The following is a 13,168-nucleotide window of genomic DNA, read 5'->3' as shown; positions in this document are numbered from 1 at the left end:
GTAGGGACCGCTCCATAATCGAGCCAGTTTGGCGAGTCTGGTTGGAAGCCACGGCCCCGGAAGTGGGTGGTTGCGGGTTGAGTCGCCGCTTGGTCATCGCTGACTGAACTGGCTGCTGGGATGAGGCTAAGAACGAATGACGGCTGGAGCCCGTTTGATATCTGAGAAATTGATTGTGATCAACTTGAAACCTACAACTGCACCATTCCCATTACCTGCTGAAGGACTTATTGGGTAGCTTACATTGGAGGCTAAAAATCTCTGAGCCAAGATGATGGAGGAAATGGATAGATTTCAAGTGCCGCCGTCGGTTCAATCGGAGATGCAGCCTTTGGTAAGTAGCCTACAATTTCTGGATTATAACGGTTCGTGTAGGTTGTAACATACCAACAATTGTTTGTTAATATTTTAGCAGACATTTTTGAGTTTTATTAGAGGTTCGTTAAATATTTCTACTTAGCCACTGAGGCTTTTGTTAGATTGGGGTTGTAAACAATTATACCGCTTACAGCGAAACATATGAAAGAGAAAACGGATAATGCGATCATTTGCCATCCAGACTGTATAGCGATCATCTCAAGTGCCTCACGGCAGCGAAAACAAGCAGCATCAGTACCATCCAAAATAACTTCTGGGATGATGTTCATATACGATGGTTCTCCTGGTTATTCAATCTCGACAACCAAATGGTAATCAGAGTCTTTTTCAAGGTGGCAACGAGTAAAGGACCATCCTATATTCGATGGCGGAAGGAAGTGTCTATGATATTTGCATCGCAGGGGGTATTCTCATACATTTCGAATGGCACAGGGGAAGGCCCTGTCCTACAGATTGCCTCATCATGCAGAGACGGAGACGTGCACATCAGTAGCCTGCCCACACAGACGCTTGAACCCTGCCTTAGTTGATTATATCTCAGCAAACGGGCAAGCATGGCATAAACACATTTGGTCAGAATTTCGTTCTGACCAAATGTGTTTATGCCACGAGCAACTAATATAATGCATGTATTTATGGAGGCCATAATCTTGGTTGTTAGGCAGCTTTACATTAGTTGTCAGTGTAAGTTGGAATGGGAACATTTCATTCACGTCTAATCATCTCTGTAAATCTCTCTCTTTCACACACATGCACACACACACACACACACACACACACACACACATTATTTTATACACATAATGACATCACTGGGATTGTAATTGTCTTTATTTAGTGACAAATAAGTAGGCCTTCAAATCCAGTCAATTCTTAATTTCACAAAAGTATGTAATGGTCTTGTCATCGGCCAGATTTAAGTAGTCAGTCCCCCCCCCCCCACCCCCCCACCCCCATCTGAACACACACCCACACACCTCTTGTCTAATAATGACATGAGTTATTTTTGTGACTTACAGTCCAATCAGCAATCTCATTCATTTCTCAATTAATTTCTACGGTAGAAATTCTACCTCTTCTTTGTACTTACCTACAGTAGTCTGGTCTTGGGTAGGATCAACCTAGGACTGGCCGCTGTCAACTGGAAATGTTCTACTCGCGAATGTTAAAGTCATAAAGCAATGCAGCCCACTCTCTGCGTGTCTCTCTCTCTCTCTCTCTCACTCACTCGTCCGTCTCCCCCCTCTCCATTCACTAGGACCCAGCATCCTCTACCACATCCGAGGCTGACTCAGACACCCGAGACGGGGAACCTGCAACTTTAAACTATAAACCCTCCCCTCTGCAGATGAAGATAGGTGAGCTCTTACGGCTGCATGCTGTGACACACTGTGGAACCCCCTTTCTGCCAGTTTGTTGAATCTACAGATATGACTACTGCATAGTCAGTATGTCTGACACTATTCCTGGGTTGATGGTGGTGTTGTTTAGGATTAATAGAATTAATTGTTTTTCTACATTGTGCTGTATTGGGTGTGTACTGGCTTTGAATGGCACCAGGATGTGTATGCTGAATTGAAGTGTATAGGCCTTATTACTGTATACTGAATCAAACTGTATGGTCCTTTTTACCAGTTAATTGAGTGCACCTTTTGTGTCTTCTGGTGTGCAGAGAAACAGAGAGAGTTGGCTAGGAAGGGCTCAGTGAAGAATGGAAATGCAGGTAGTCCAGTGAATCAGCAGCCTAAGAAGAACAACGTGATGGCCAGAACGAGGTATTCACTCTTACTGTTTACATACTGTTGCAGAGGATGCACACTGCATTGTGGGAAGCAAGTGGTTTTCTTCTGAAGAATACTCGGATGTTAATGTAACACAGTCTAAGGTTGCCATCATGGTCTCCACATTTTTTATTCTTAGGTTGGTGGTCCCTAATAAAGGCTACTCATCTTTAGACCAAAGTCCAGATGAGAAACCTTTGGTTGCTTTAGATACAGACAGGTAATGAAGGTTATTTAATATTTTTTTTATTCATCTTTTTATTTGTAAATCACAAGTAATATTAAGATTTGATCATTTATATTCATGTGCATGTGCTCTTGCTTCTGCTGTAGTGATGATGACTTTGACATGTCGAGATATTCTTCGTCAGGATACTCCTCAGCTGAGGTGAGATGTCTAAAGGAACAGGTACCTGTATACACCACACTGATTATTTTAGCTTTATGGCAAGATCATTTGGAAAATTTGCACATGAAAAGTAAACATACTCCCAAGGACCCCACCTAATATTTGAAATGATGGCGCTTCTAGTGCTAAGGAAGGGATGTTTTCACAAAGATAAGAACGACTTTTACAAGTGTATGGAACCCTGGAGGTGTCATTGCAAGATATTTTTTGTGTATTTTGAGAGAAAGTGCGCTCATTTTACCAAAGTGTATGCTCATTTTACTAAATTGTGCACACATTTTATTAAATTGTGCTCTCATTCTAATTTTTGTAAAATGAGGGCACTATTTAAGACAACGAGGGCACTATTTACTAAAACAAGCACACAATATACTAAAATGTGTCTGCACAATCTAGTAAATGAGAGCACAATTTAGTAAAACGAGTGTACAGTTTAGTAAAATGAAATGAGCACACAATTTAATAAAACAAGCACATTTTTTATAGATACACAAAAAAATCTTGCAATGATACATGCTCCATACAAGGGGGCGTAATGATAAATGTTATCCACTCCACTCCACTACAATGTCTCAGCACAGAACACTTTTGGGGAAAAAAACATTATACGTACAGTATATCCCACAAACAAATGAAGGTCTACTGTGCTGCTTTACATCCTGCAACCATTTCTCCTCATTTCGCAGCAAATCAACCAGGACTTGAACATCCAGCTGCTGAAGGACGGCTACCGTCTGGACGAGATCCCAGATGACGAAGACCTTGACCTCATACCCCCCAAAGCAGTGAATCCCACGTGCATGTGTTGCCAAGCCACTTCCGCCACAGCTTGCCAGATCCAGTAGACCCATCCCCATCCCCATCACCTCGCCAAGACCCCTAACCCTAGCCCCATCCAGTAACGTCTCTCCTGTGAATCCATCTCACCGTGTGAGTGGTGACCAATTGCCATGGTTGAGCATAACATTACAAATGATAAATAATCAAGGTGGTAGAAGACAAGCAAACGAGCATACAATAATCACATTAATTCAAGAATGACAGTGAATAACAGGGGAAATAAGGGGAGGGTTATTTTAAACAAAAGTGTTTTATTGATTGCTTCCTCCTATGGCAGGACATGCACTTCCTTGTTTGTTTAAAGAGTCAGGAGAAGCTAGTGAGGAATGGCTCTCTTCCTGGCTGGCCTTGAATCATTTCATTAAAAGTAGTGGATTAAAAAAGAGAAAGGGGGAAAATAACATTTCAATTCAACATTCAATTTAGAAATGTGAAACTTGTTTAAAATCTGCTGCTAATTTACGCTCACTTCTGTGTTGTGACACAACTGCTTCAATGTTATATTTACTGTTCAATGCTTACACTTTACAAGTTGTGTTTTATTATTTTATTTTTCACATGTAATGTTTTAATCCTGGACATTTGGAACAGTCCTGAGATGTTTTTTACAGGATGTTCTGTCTCCTTTTGTAAGGGTTGATGAGCATTGCAAGGCTACAGATAGACAGAGCACAGCACTGAGGGCAGAATAGTGTAGCATGTTTAAGGGCATTGCACTTTTGGTTTGACTTCAAACACTGATTTACTTCAGATTGACCCACATATCTATGGTGGAATGAGAGTGAATGTATTACAAGGGAAGAGTGTGTAGGTACTTCTCAACTGATCAGGCATATCAATCTATACATCTTTGCAGTTAATTTTGCAGTTTCACAAGCCATGTGGCACATATTGCAATATACTGCACACTACTTAAAACATATCCTTAAATATTATTTTGTGAATAATGTGACTTTCCTATCAATGCCTCTGACTTTAATGTGGTTTAGTTTTCCTCCCTATAAACAGAGGATACTTATTACATTTGGTGAGGGTAAAACATCTACAAATTTCTGTGAAAGTAATTAGGCCAGAAAGTAAAAATAAATATTGGATAATCCATGTTTGGGAGAAGTGAACCAGTCAATAGAGAGACATTACTAGGAAATCTGTTATTTGATAGCCCTAAACATGAGCACAAGATATCACACTTGGCCCATTCATAAAAAGTAATAAAAGAGATGGTACAAAGAATTTGACCACAGACTTTGAATTTGAGAGTGGCAGCTACAGTCTTGTGAAATGGAAATGTGTTGGCACTGAGGGAAATGCTCTCCGAGGCACTGCAGTGTAGACAGAGTTTTACTGTACTGACATATACTTGAATATGACAAGTATCAGATACATTCACTGTATGTTAACGTCGTCATCTCTGGTTATGTGGATTTTGTTCTGTTATGTAACATTTCTTGTAGGTTCTTGGTCTAAAAGAAACTCACCTCTTCACACCAATCACCCAAATGGTTCCATTGGTGTTGACACGTTTACTCAGTCCTCCTTTTATTTTCAGGAAACACACCACATTCCCAATAATGATTTGAAAACCACTCTATTACATGGGTTTGGTTTTGCAATTTGATTGTTTGTTTTACTAAGAGCATGGATGTGTACAACATTTTATAACATTTTGTTGTTAAACTGCACTCGCTCATGTCCAAATTAGTTTGCGTATAGAGTATGCCTTAAATGAGGAGTACTAACAAGAATGGAAATGCTATGTTTGGAAGACATGCTGACAGTGTCTTTTTGAAACAAAACTTTGTTTTTTTAACATATTAATGATTATGTATAGACATATCCATGAGTATTTAACTATGTTACAGTTATTTGTTGTGTAAGATATCAATAAACACAAAGCCAAATGAATCTTGTCGAGTTATGCATGACTTCATATAACCGCATTTTCAGATATACAGTGAAGTGTGATGTTACAAGCCATACAACTTAAAACACATTCACAAAAACATGATGGCTTGCTAGCAGCCAATCCTACAGATAAAAGGACAAAAGTCTGATATTTTCCCCAAATTATGCCTGGGCCATTCCTTAGTTTTAACCTACTGCACCTTTCCAGCAACAAATAGTCTATGGGCGAGGAGGGGTCCACATGCACCAACCCCCCACTACTAGACTTCATTGGTATTTTCTTGTAGCCCTGTTCCCAAAGTTTGAGGAAAAACTTTGTTTACAAGAAATAAACTCATTCCCACTGTATTTGGTACTTCCCAACTCGTACCGAATTTAAAAAAAAATAAAGATTTTTAGACATAAGAGATTAAAAAAATTAAAAAAATATTATTAGAAAGTGATTAATATTAACCCGTTAGCCTGCGAAGGCCTGGTGCAGGGCCTCGTTAAAGTGCCCCCCTGTACTGTACATCAATTCTATGCACCATATCACGAAGCACCATAGTGATATACAGTGCAACCAGAAAGTCTTCCACATTCCACATCCATGGGGGCAGCCGTGGCCTACTGGTTAGTGCTTCGAACTTGTGAGCGGAGGGTTACCGGTTCAAACCCCGACCAGTAGGCACGGCTGGTGCCCTTGAGCAAGGCACCTAACCCCTCACTGCTCCCGAGCACCGCTGTTGTTGCAGGCAGCTGCAGGCACTGCGCCGGGATTAGTGTGTGCTTCACCTCACTGTGTGTTTCACTAATTCACGGATTGGGATAAATGCAGAGACCAAATTTCCCTCACGGGATCAAAAGAGTATATATATACTTATACTTATTTTGTCATGTTTTACACTCATCTTAAAATGGATTCAATTCTCATCAATCTACACACAATACTCCAACACTCCACAAAAAACAGGTGTTTGAAGTGTTTTATAAATTTATAGAAAAAATAAAAGACTGAAATATTCCATGTACATAAGTATTCAGACCTTTTGTTATGACGCTTGCAATTGAGCTCTGGTGCATCCTTCTTCTATCAATGGTCCTTGAGATGCTTCTACTTCTACTAACTTGATTAGAGTCCACCTGTGCTTAAATTAATTCACTGGACATTATTAGGAGAGGCACACATCTCTTTATATAAGGTCTAACAGTTGATGGTGTATGTCAGAGTGAAAACCAAGCCACGAGGTCAAAAGAATTGTCTGTAGACCTACAAGACCGGGTTGTGTGAAGACACAGATCTGGGGAAGGATACAAGAACATTTCTGCTGCATTGAAAGTGCCCAAGAGCATGGTAGCCTCCATCATTCTCAAATGGAAAAGTTTGGAACAACCAACAGTCTTCCTAGATCTGCCCGCTCAGCCAAACTGAGTAATCCGAGACGAAGGGCCTTGGTCAGGCAGGTAACCCAAGGACCCCATGGTCAGTATAAGATCCAGAGTTGCTTTGAGAAGATGAGAGAGCATAAAGAAGGATAACCATCCGTTTTCTTGTAAGGCTGTTTCACTTTCCCTGAGTGAAAGCACTCTGGGCCTCTACATTAACACAGGGCAAACTGCAGAGTCTCAAGTCTAACTAAAAGCTCATTTAATAACGAGGCAACATTTAATTGCTAATACCAAAAACCTTCCTTCAAATTCCAAATAGTTCATGCATGAGACACTTTGGCCATCGTTTGCCCTTCGTCTCTGCGGGTAGCTCTCCTTTGGCCATCGTTTGCCCTTCGTCTCTGCGGGTAGCTCTCCTTTGGCCATCGTTTGCCCTTCGTCTCTGCGGGTAGCTCTCCTTTGGCAACTAGTTTCCTTTGCTCTCCGTCTCCCTTTCCTTTACTGACTTCTTGCTTTTGAAATACAATCTTTCATTACTGTTGGTATTTTCTCCAGTAAATATTTATGATGTATTGGTTAATGGTGTCATTAAATGTAAAGAAAACATTATTTCAGTGGATTTATTACATTTCTATTGGATATTAGTACAGCAATTATAATTTCATTTTGACATGAATATGGCCATTTCAATTAAAAGCACAAATAGTGATTAATCTATGGAAGGCAACCTGTCTTAACTAATTATGGATATAGTATTGCTGACAGTATTGATCAGTAGTGTTTCATTTGGTTTAAGTATACTGTATATATACACTGGCTGAGTAACATGATTTAAAGGAACCATATGTAAGACTGTGGCCAAAACTGGTACTGCAATCACTTTCAAATTACTGTAGAGCGGTGTATCCCCTTCCCCCTGACTCGAGGTTGCCAACCCGGATGCCAAAACACTACTGACTTTGTGATTAGTAGATAGGTGGAGGGTGGCGCATCAGGCCAAAACACAACATGACATGACAAAACACAACATCATCACAACATGAGGGCTGCAACTTCACTTTTAAAATTTGACAATATCCTGGCCGGACTACTGTTGTCAGTGATATAAGCATTTGAAATGAACATGATTTTCTTAATGTCTAGTGACATATCAGGGCAATTTTATGATTAAATTAAATACATTTCTTACATATTGTTCCTTTAAAAGGTGCCATGTGTAAGAATTGAGGTTAAAATATCCCAAAAAATGACAAGGTATAGTGCTGCAGAGATATCAACCTGAATTAGCATGCTAAATTACTAGCCACAACCCGACAGGTGTCATACAGTAATATCAGTTTCGGCCATGGGAGGCGGTATGCGGGCAACATAACCGCCAGCCAAACTGCCATACACGAATAACTCGCACGGCTTGTTGGCGTACTTGGGACATACTTGGGGTATACTGCCCCCATCTTTTATGGAATGTGGAGTATGACTTGATTTTTTGGTGGACATTACATATGGCACCTTTAACACAGGGCAGGTTTGGTAGACAGCTATGACAGTTATTCTCATGGAAAATGTTCACAGTACAAAGAGCTACATCCAAATGACCCCCTCCCCCCCATTAAAAAATACCCTGACATTAAAACAGAAATAGAACATCAGAACATCAGTTATGATGAGGTGCACCTGCAGTTCTGAAAGTGACAGTTATATCTTACAACCACTAGAGGGCACACAAGGAGGAGACCTTGAACACAAACAATCCTCTGCTGTATGTTGTGAGAACATGAGACAAACACAATAGGTGATGGCATTCATACATCTTGAATAGCATAGAGGACCTAACCCTATGTTGCCCAGATTAGTTGGGGAAAAAAGTATCTTCCCATTTCAATCAGTAATGGACATGGACGCATGTACATGTTAATTCTAGCCATGTTACTAAACTATGACTAGTCAGTCAGACTTTTGTTTTTATTGTTGACCCTTTCAACAATAAAAACAAAAACAATGCTTGAACGTTCTATTTGGGCCCCAATCTACTTCCTCTGCATTAAGATAACATATGGAATGTTAAGAAGGAAGTCTTGTGGGGCCAACTATGATGCTGATAATGGAACTCTCTTAAAAGGGTCTATAGACCTATTCAAGAGAGTTCCATTATCAGCATCATAGTTGGCCCCACAAGGCTTCCGTTTTAACATTCCATATGTTATCTTAATGCAGAGGAAGTAGATTGGGAACCAAATAGAACGTTCAAGCATTGTTTTTGTTTTTATTGTTGAAAGGGTCTATAGTAGACTATAATTATAAATAGTAGACTAAATAGAAATAGTAGACTCTTTCTCCCCTCCTTCTAATTACAATAAATCCATGCAAAGATGTAAAGTAATGTAACAGCACCCATATAGGATGATCAGATTCATTTCCCCAGGAAAATAGAATTGATCCACAATGTGGGTAAATAAGTGGCTACAGTGTGGGAGAATATATCATACACTGATATCACTACATCACCAACATATATCTAACCCTTCTGCATTTAATCTAGGTCTGCTTAATTAATGATCTACAGTATGGAAAAGCTGTATTACACACAACATTTTTTACTAGTGGTCCACTCCATATGACTGTATAGGCAGGGGCGTTATTAGGGGGTGGACGGGGAGGACTTGTCTAACCCGTCTCTCGCCAGATGAATTTCGTTCCGCCTAGCTCCACTCACATCCATCTGGGATCGCTTCCGTTGAGAGTGATTTCAGCACCAGATTTATGGTAGAGCCAATCAGGACGGAGGGTGGGAGTTTCATAGATGTGACGTAGCGTAGCACGGGTTGGCTTTGATGTGAGTGGTTGAAGTAGCACGTCAATAGATGACGGACAAGTGGCTTATCCAAATCATATGCATGGATTTTTGATAAGGCCCAGCCTTCTGAAACACCTCTCCAATGGATCGATCCCAGATGGATGAGTGGAGCTAGGCAGAACGAAATTCATCTGGCGAGAGTCAGGTTAGGACTTCACCCTCAACTTTCAAAATGGTGGTAGCCTTCTAATCATTGAAAAAATACTTAAGGTTATGGATATAATAAACATTCTGAAAACGAAAGGACCTGTCGAACAGTGCAGGCTACTCGGAAGGTACAGCAAAGAAAAATATTCAAAAAGCAATATTAATATAAAAAACAGTTCGGAGCTCAGAGTAATCAGCCTGGCCCCAAAATGCCACCGGCCCACCGGGAATTCATGAATTCTCCCGATTGTCACTCCGCTATTTGATCAAGGCAATGAGGAGCAGGATAGCAGTGGAGGACTCTCCTGTTGCTGTATCAGCAGATGAGAAGGGTCTCAGTGTGCCACTGACGTGAATGGCTAGGCTCATAGGTTGATGAAGGAGAATGCATAGCCAGCTAGTTGAGAAGTGATTCTATGTTTTTTTGAGAAAGCATGTCATGAAAGCAAAAATTTCCCTGGCAGACCTTTACAAAATATGACCGCTGTGTAAATCATCATAAGTAATACTAACACCAAACATACATTGCTCTCACTCAAGCACACCACTGTGTGCGATCATGGCAGTAGCAGAACCTGACTGTATCCACACACTGTTGGCTAATGCACTAAGCTGGAAAGCTGGTAGCACTCAGGGATGGATTACTGCACGGGCCTACCGGGCCCAAGGGGTCAGGGGGCTCTGAAGCCCAAGCCATTGCATGGAATCATTGCCTCAATATCAACAAATCAGGATGTATGAATCTGATTGAATTTAGTATTGGCCATCCCCAAAATGCAGCAGAATACAGGAAATCACATCAAACAAATTAAAAATGTTCTGGGGGAGGACCCCCAAACCCCCCCTCACACATATGCAACAATTAGTTGGGGGTCCTCAATACATCTGGGCCCAGGAGCCCGAAAGTTCATAATCTCTGTGTGTGTGTGTGTGTGTTTTGGAGAGTTAATTGCGCCCATTACACGCATCCAGACAGCATGTCACTCGATCCAGATGACGAAATTGACGAAGAAGACTGTTGTCTCCGACCCGATGCGGTGTGGAGCATGCTGGGGTGGAAGCCCACGTGCCGACGTGCGTGCTTGGTGAGGTGGTCGCTCCTCATGAAGCACTTGTCGCATAGTGGACAGGTGAAGCGCTTCTCTCCGGTGTGTGTCCGAACGTGACGTGTTAGTTCATCTGAGCGCGAGAACTTCTTGGCACAGTCAGGCCACGTGCACTGGAAGGGTCGTTCACCTGGAGCCACAGCCAGGAGAAAGTGAGACGAGATAAAGAAAAAGAGAAAGTTCACCACCACAACCATGTTAAAAGCTCTTTGTTTATATTTTCTTTCTTAAAAAACAGGGTGCGCGTAATGAATGCGTAATATTGACTCCGCCTTTGCAAATCTGTTCAGACAACACATAGTTCTACTGTAGGCTCACCACGTTTACCACCATTGAGCACGTGCAACCTGTTTACAATCTTCAATGGGTGTTGGCAAAGATAGTTTCGTAAGGTTATGTCCGGTCACATTGGAGTTGTACGTTTCGCATTCAAACAATTGAGCGTGTAGCTAGTGTCTATTCTGTTTTTATTTATTTCAAGTTCGGATAGCATCTAATAACCTAAATTGGCTACTACTCCCACTTTTGTGATTAATTTAAAATCGACAGCAAACATGACAAGATTGAAATTTTGAATTTAGAAGAAGTGTCGTGGCACACTCAGAACTTCAATATGCAGTTATTTATTAAACCAACGTTTCGGCTTGCGCCTTCATCAGGGTCATTTTCACTGGTTGAAATTTTGCCATGCTGTATGCGTCGTTTTAACGCCAGTATGACAAAGCTCCAGTAGAAGGAACAGGCGCACTGATATGCAGTCACACGCCCGCAGCGTTCCACTTGCCTGACAGAAATATTACTGAGTCAACAACACCTCTACGGTAAGCTAGTACACACACTGAATCATCCACATGACTAACACGTTGCCCCATGTCCTGCATAAAGGACAATGGAAAGCTTTGGAAACCCAACACTTTGCGTTGATATCAGGTCACACCAGCAAGTTGTCACGAGGACCTGTCCTCACAACACTGAATATTTTTGAAGAAAAAAAAAACTAACCTGTATGAACTCTTACATGCGCCTTGAGATGAGATGATTTGCCATAGGTTTTCCCACAGCCATTGAAGGGACAGCAGTGCTTCTTTTCCGGGGACACGTGTAACCTCCCGGTGCGCCGATGACTCTGCTTAACCACCCTTGTATTTGGTGGACGTCGTCCAGTTAAGGGATTCCGCGCTTCATCCTCTGTTGACTGATTTCCTGCGACACTATCTCCTAAACATTTGCTTGTACCGATGTTGCTTCGTGCAGATGAATCGCACTGTTTCAGGTCAAGTAAAATCATTGCCACCATCAGCAAAGTCCCATTTTCTTGATTTTCTTTGGTCAAGTCCTCCATAGAACAGTCATTTTTGTCCAAACAGTGAGAGATTGAGTCCAAACACTTCACAGCTGTATCTGACATAGCGGGAAATATTATGTATGGTGTATGCTATTTAAATCCGTAAACGTTTTAAATCAACGCAGCAGTCCTATTTCGCTGCTGATATTTACTCGTGTTTTGGTTCAAATAGCTATAACGCAGAAACATAGCGATTCACGGGATTTGTAGAAACATGCGGCTGGGCCCCACACGCAACATCCCACACACACGTGTATCCACTCTAAATGGCAATAACAATCCAATGGAATTGAAGTTGTCTCCCTAAATGCGATAGAGTGGGGAAATCTAGAATAACAACTTATTTTTGAAAGCTCCAACTTCTAACATAACAGAATAAAAACGTATCTTTTTAAACATCCCAACCAATAAAATGAAAACAAAAAAAATGCTGTCGATAGCAACGTCGCACTCTTGTGTTCCCCTGCCGAAAGACACAGGCACATCAACTCCATTCGTTTTACTGCATTTCAGGATACCTTCTCAAAGTAGCAATTTCGCGGAATCCCAGGGTGTCATCGTGAATCTGGTACACGATTGGGCAAGAGTGTCAGTGACGTTCCGTTTTATGCACTACTCGGAAACAACTTCAAGGAAGCCGGGTTGGATACGGACGCTCTAGTTCAACCCTGTTGTCCAATCAAATTCGAAACAGAGGGAGCGTCAGAGACGGAGGTTCACTACATAGGAACCTTACATCTGTCTAATAGGCAGCTTGCACTGGGAGAAACTTTTTTCCTATCTCCATTAGGCCCGTGGTTAGGTTCAGTAAAAAATAAAATAAACAACTTTGATTTGGTGATGGATTTTTAAAATGAACAATTTTGTATTATTGCAAACGTGGTATTGTAGACTAATAAGTTGATACCCAAAGTAGGTAATATACAGTTAAGAACAAAATGATTCATAGCCCTGGCAAATATTGATTTAATGTCTTTATCAATATGTTTGTTCTGACTGAAAATGACACTGCTACATGCCAAAAGGTTGCAAGAC

The 13,168-nt window shown here is 41.1% G+C and overlaps 2 protein-coding genes across 3 annotated transcripts; one reads left to right on the top strand and one right to left on the bottom strand.

Moving 5' to 3' along the window:
- fam219ab (family with sequence similarity 219 member Ab) lies at nucleotides 1-5,313 on the top strand. 2 transcript variants are annotated; one of them, XM_042102265.1, is made up of 6 exons: nucleotides 1-334; nucleotides 1,637-1,736; nucleotides 2,051-2,153; nucleotides 2,299-2,379; nucleotides 2,493-2,547; nucleotides 3,258-5,313. In XM_042102265.1, the coding sequence occupies exons 1-6, from the start codon at nucleotides 272-274 to the stop codon at nucleotides 3,411-3,413; spliced, it is 558 nt and encodes a 185-aa protein (XP_041958199.1). In that variant the 5' UTR covers nucleotides 1-271; the 3' UTR covers nucleotides 3,414-5,313. The 2 variants fall into 2 exon arrangements, with proteins under 2 accessions (XP_041958199.1, XP_041958198.1); XM_042102264.1 differs by having other exon boundaries at nucleotides 6-334; nucleotides 3,255-5,313.
- Nucleotides 5,314-10,499: 5,186 nt separating this feature from the next.
- On the bottom strand, nucleotides 10,500-12,806 carry klf9 (Kruppel-like factor 9). The gene is made up of 2 exons (XM_042102099.1): nucleotides 11,791-12,806; nucleotides 10,500-10,918 (listed from the first exon to the last, which is right to left on the bottom strand). The coding sequence occupies exons 1-2, from the start codon at nucleotides 12,194-12,196 to the stop codon at nucleotides 10,641-10,643; spliced, it is 684 nt and encodes a 227-aa protein (XP_041958033.1). The 5' UTR covers nucleotides 12,197-12,806; the 3' UTR covers nucleotides 10,500-10,640.
- Between the last annotated feature and the right edge of the window lie 362 nt (nucleotides 12,807-13,168).

This window comes from Alosa sapidissima, chromosome 8 (genome assembly GCF_018492685.1).
Source record: "Alosa sapidissima isolate fAloSap1 chromosome 8, fAloSap1.pri, whole genome shotgun sequence".
Taxonomy (NCBI): Eukaryota; Metazoa; Chordata; class Actinopteri; order Clupeiformes; family Clupeidae; genus Alosa; species Alosa sapidissima.
The sequence above is the reverse complement of the archived record's forward strand: the minus strand, read 5'-3'. Positions and strand labels throughout refer to the sequence as shown.

What these genes read in the sequence shown, in the direction of transcription:
- klf9 (XM_042102099.1), bottom strand. Translation starts at nt 12,196, where the DNA reads ATGTCAGATACAGCTGTGAAGTGTTTGGACTCAATCTCTCACTGTTTG. An exon ending in GCATGTAAGAGTTCATACAG is followed by an intron (nt 10,919 to 11,790) that starts GTTAGTTTTTTT and finishes CTGTGGCTCCAG; the next exon opens with GTGAACGACCCTTCCAGTGC.
- fam219ab (XM_042102264.1), top strand. Translation starts at nt 272, where the DNA reads ATGATGGAGGAAATGGATAGATTTCAAGTGCCGCCGTCGGTTCAATCG. An exon ending in CCCTCTGCAGATGAAGATAG is followed by an intron (nt 1,737 to 2,050) that starts GTGAGCTCTTAC and finishes TCTGGTGTGCAG; the next exon opens with AGAAACAGAGAGAGTTGGCT. An exon ending in CAGGATACTCCTCAGCTGAG is followed by an intron (nt 2,548 to 3,254) that starts GTGAGATGTCTA and finishes CTCATTTCGCAG; the next exon opens with CAAATCAACCAGGACTTGAA.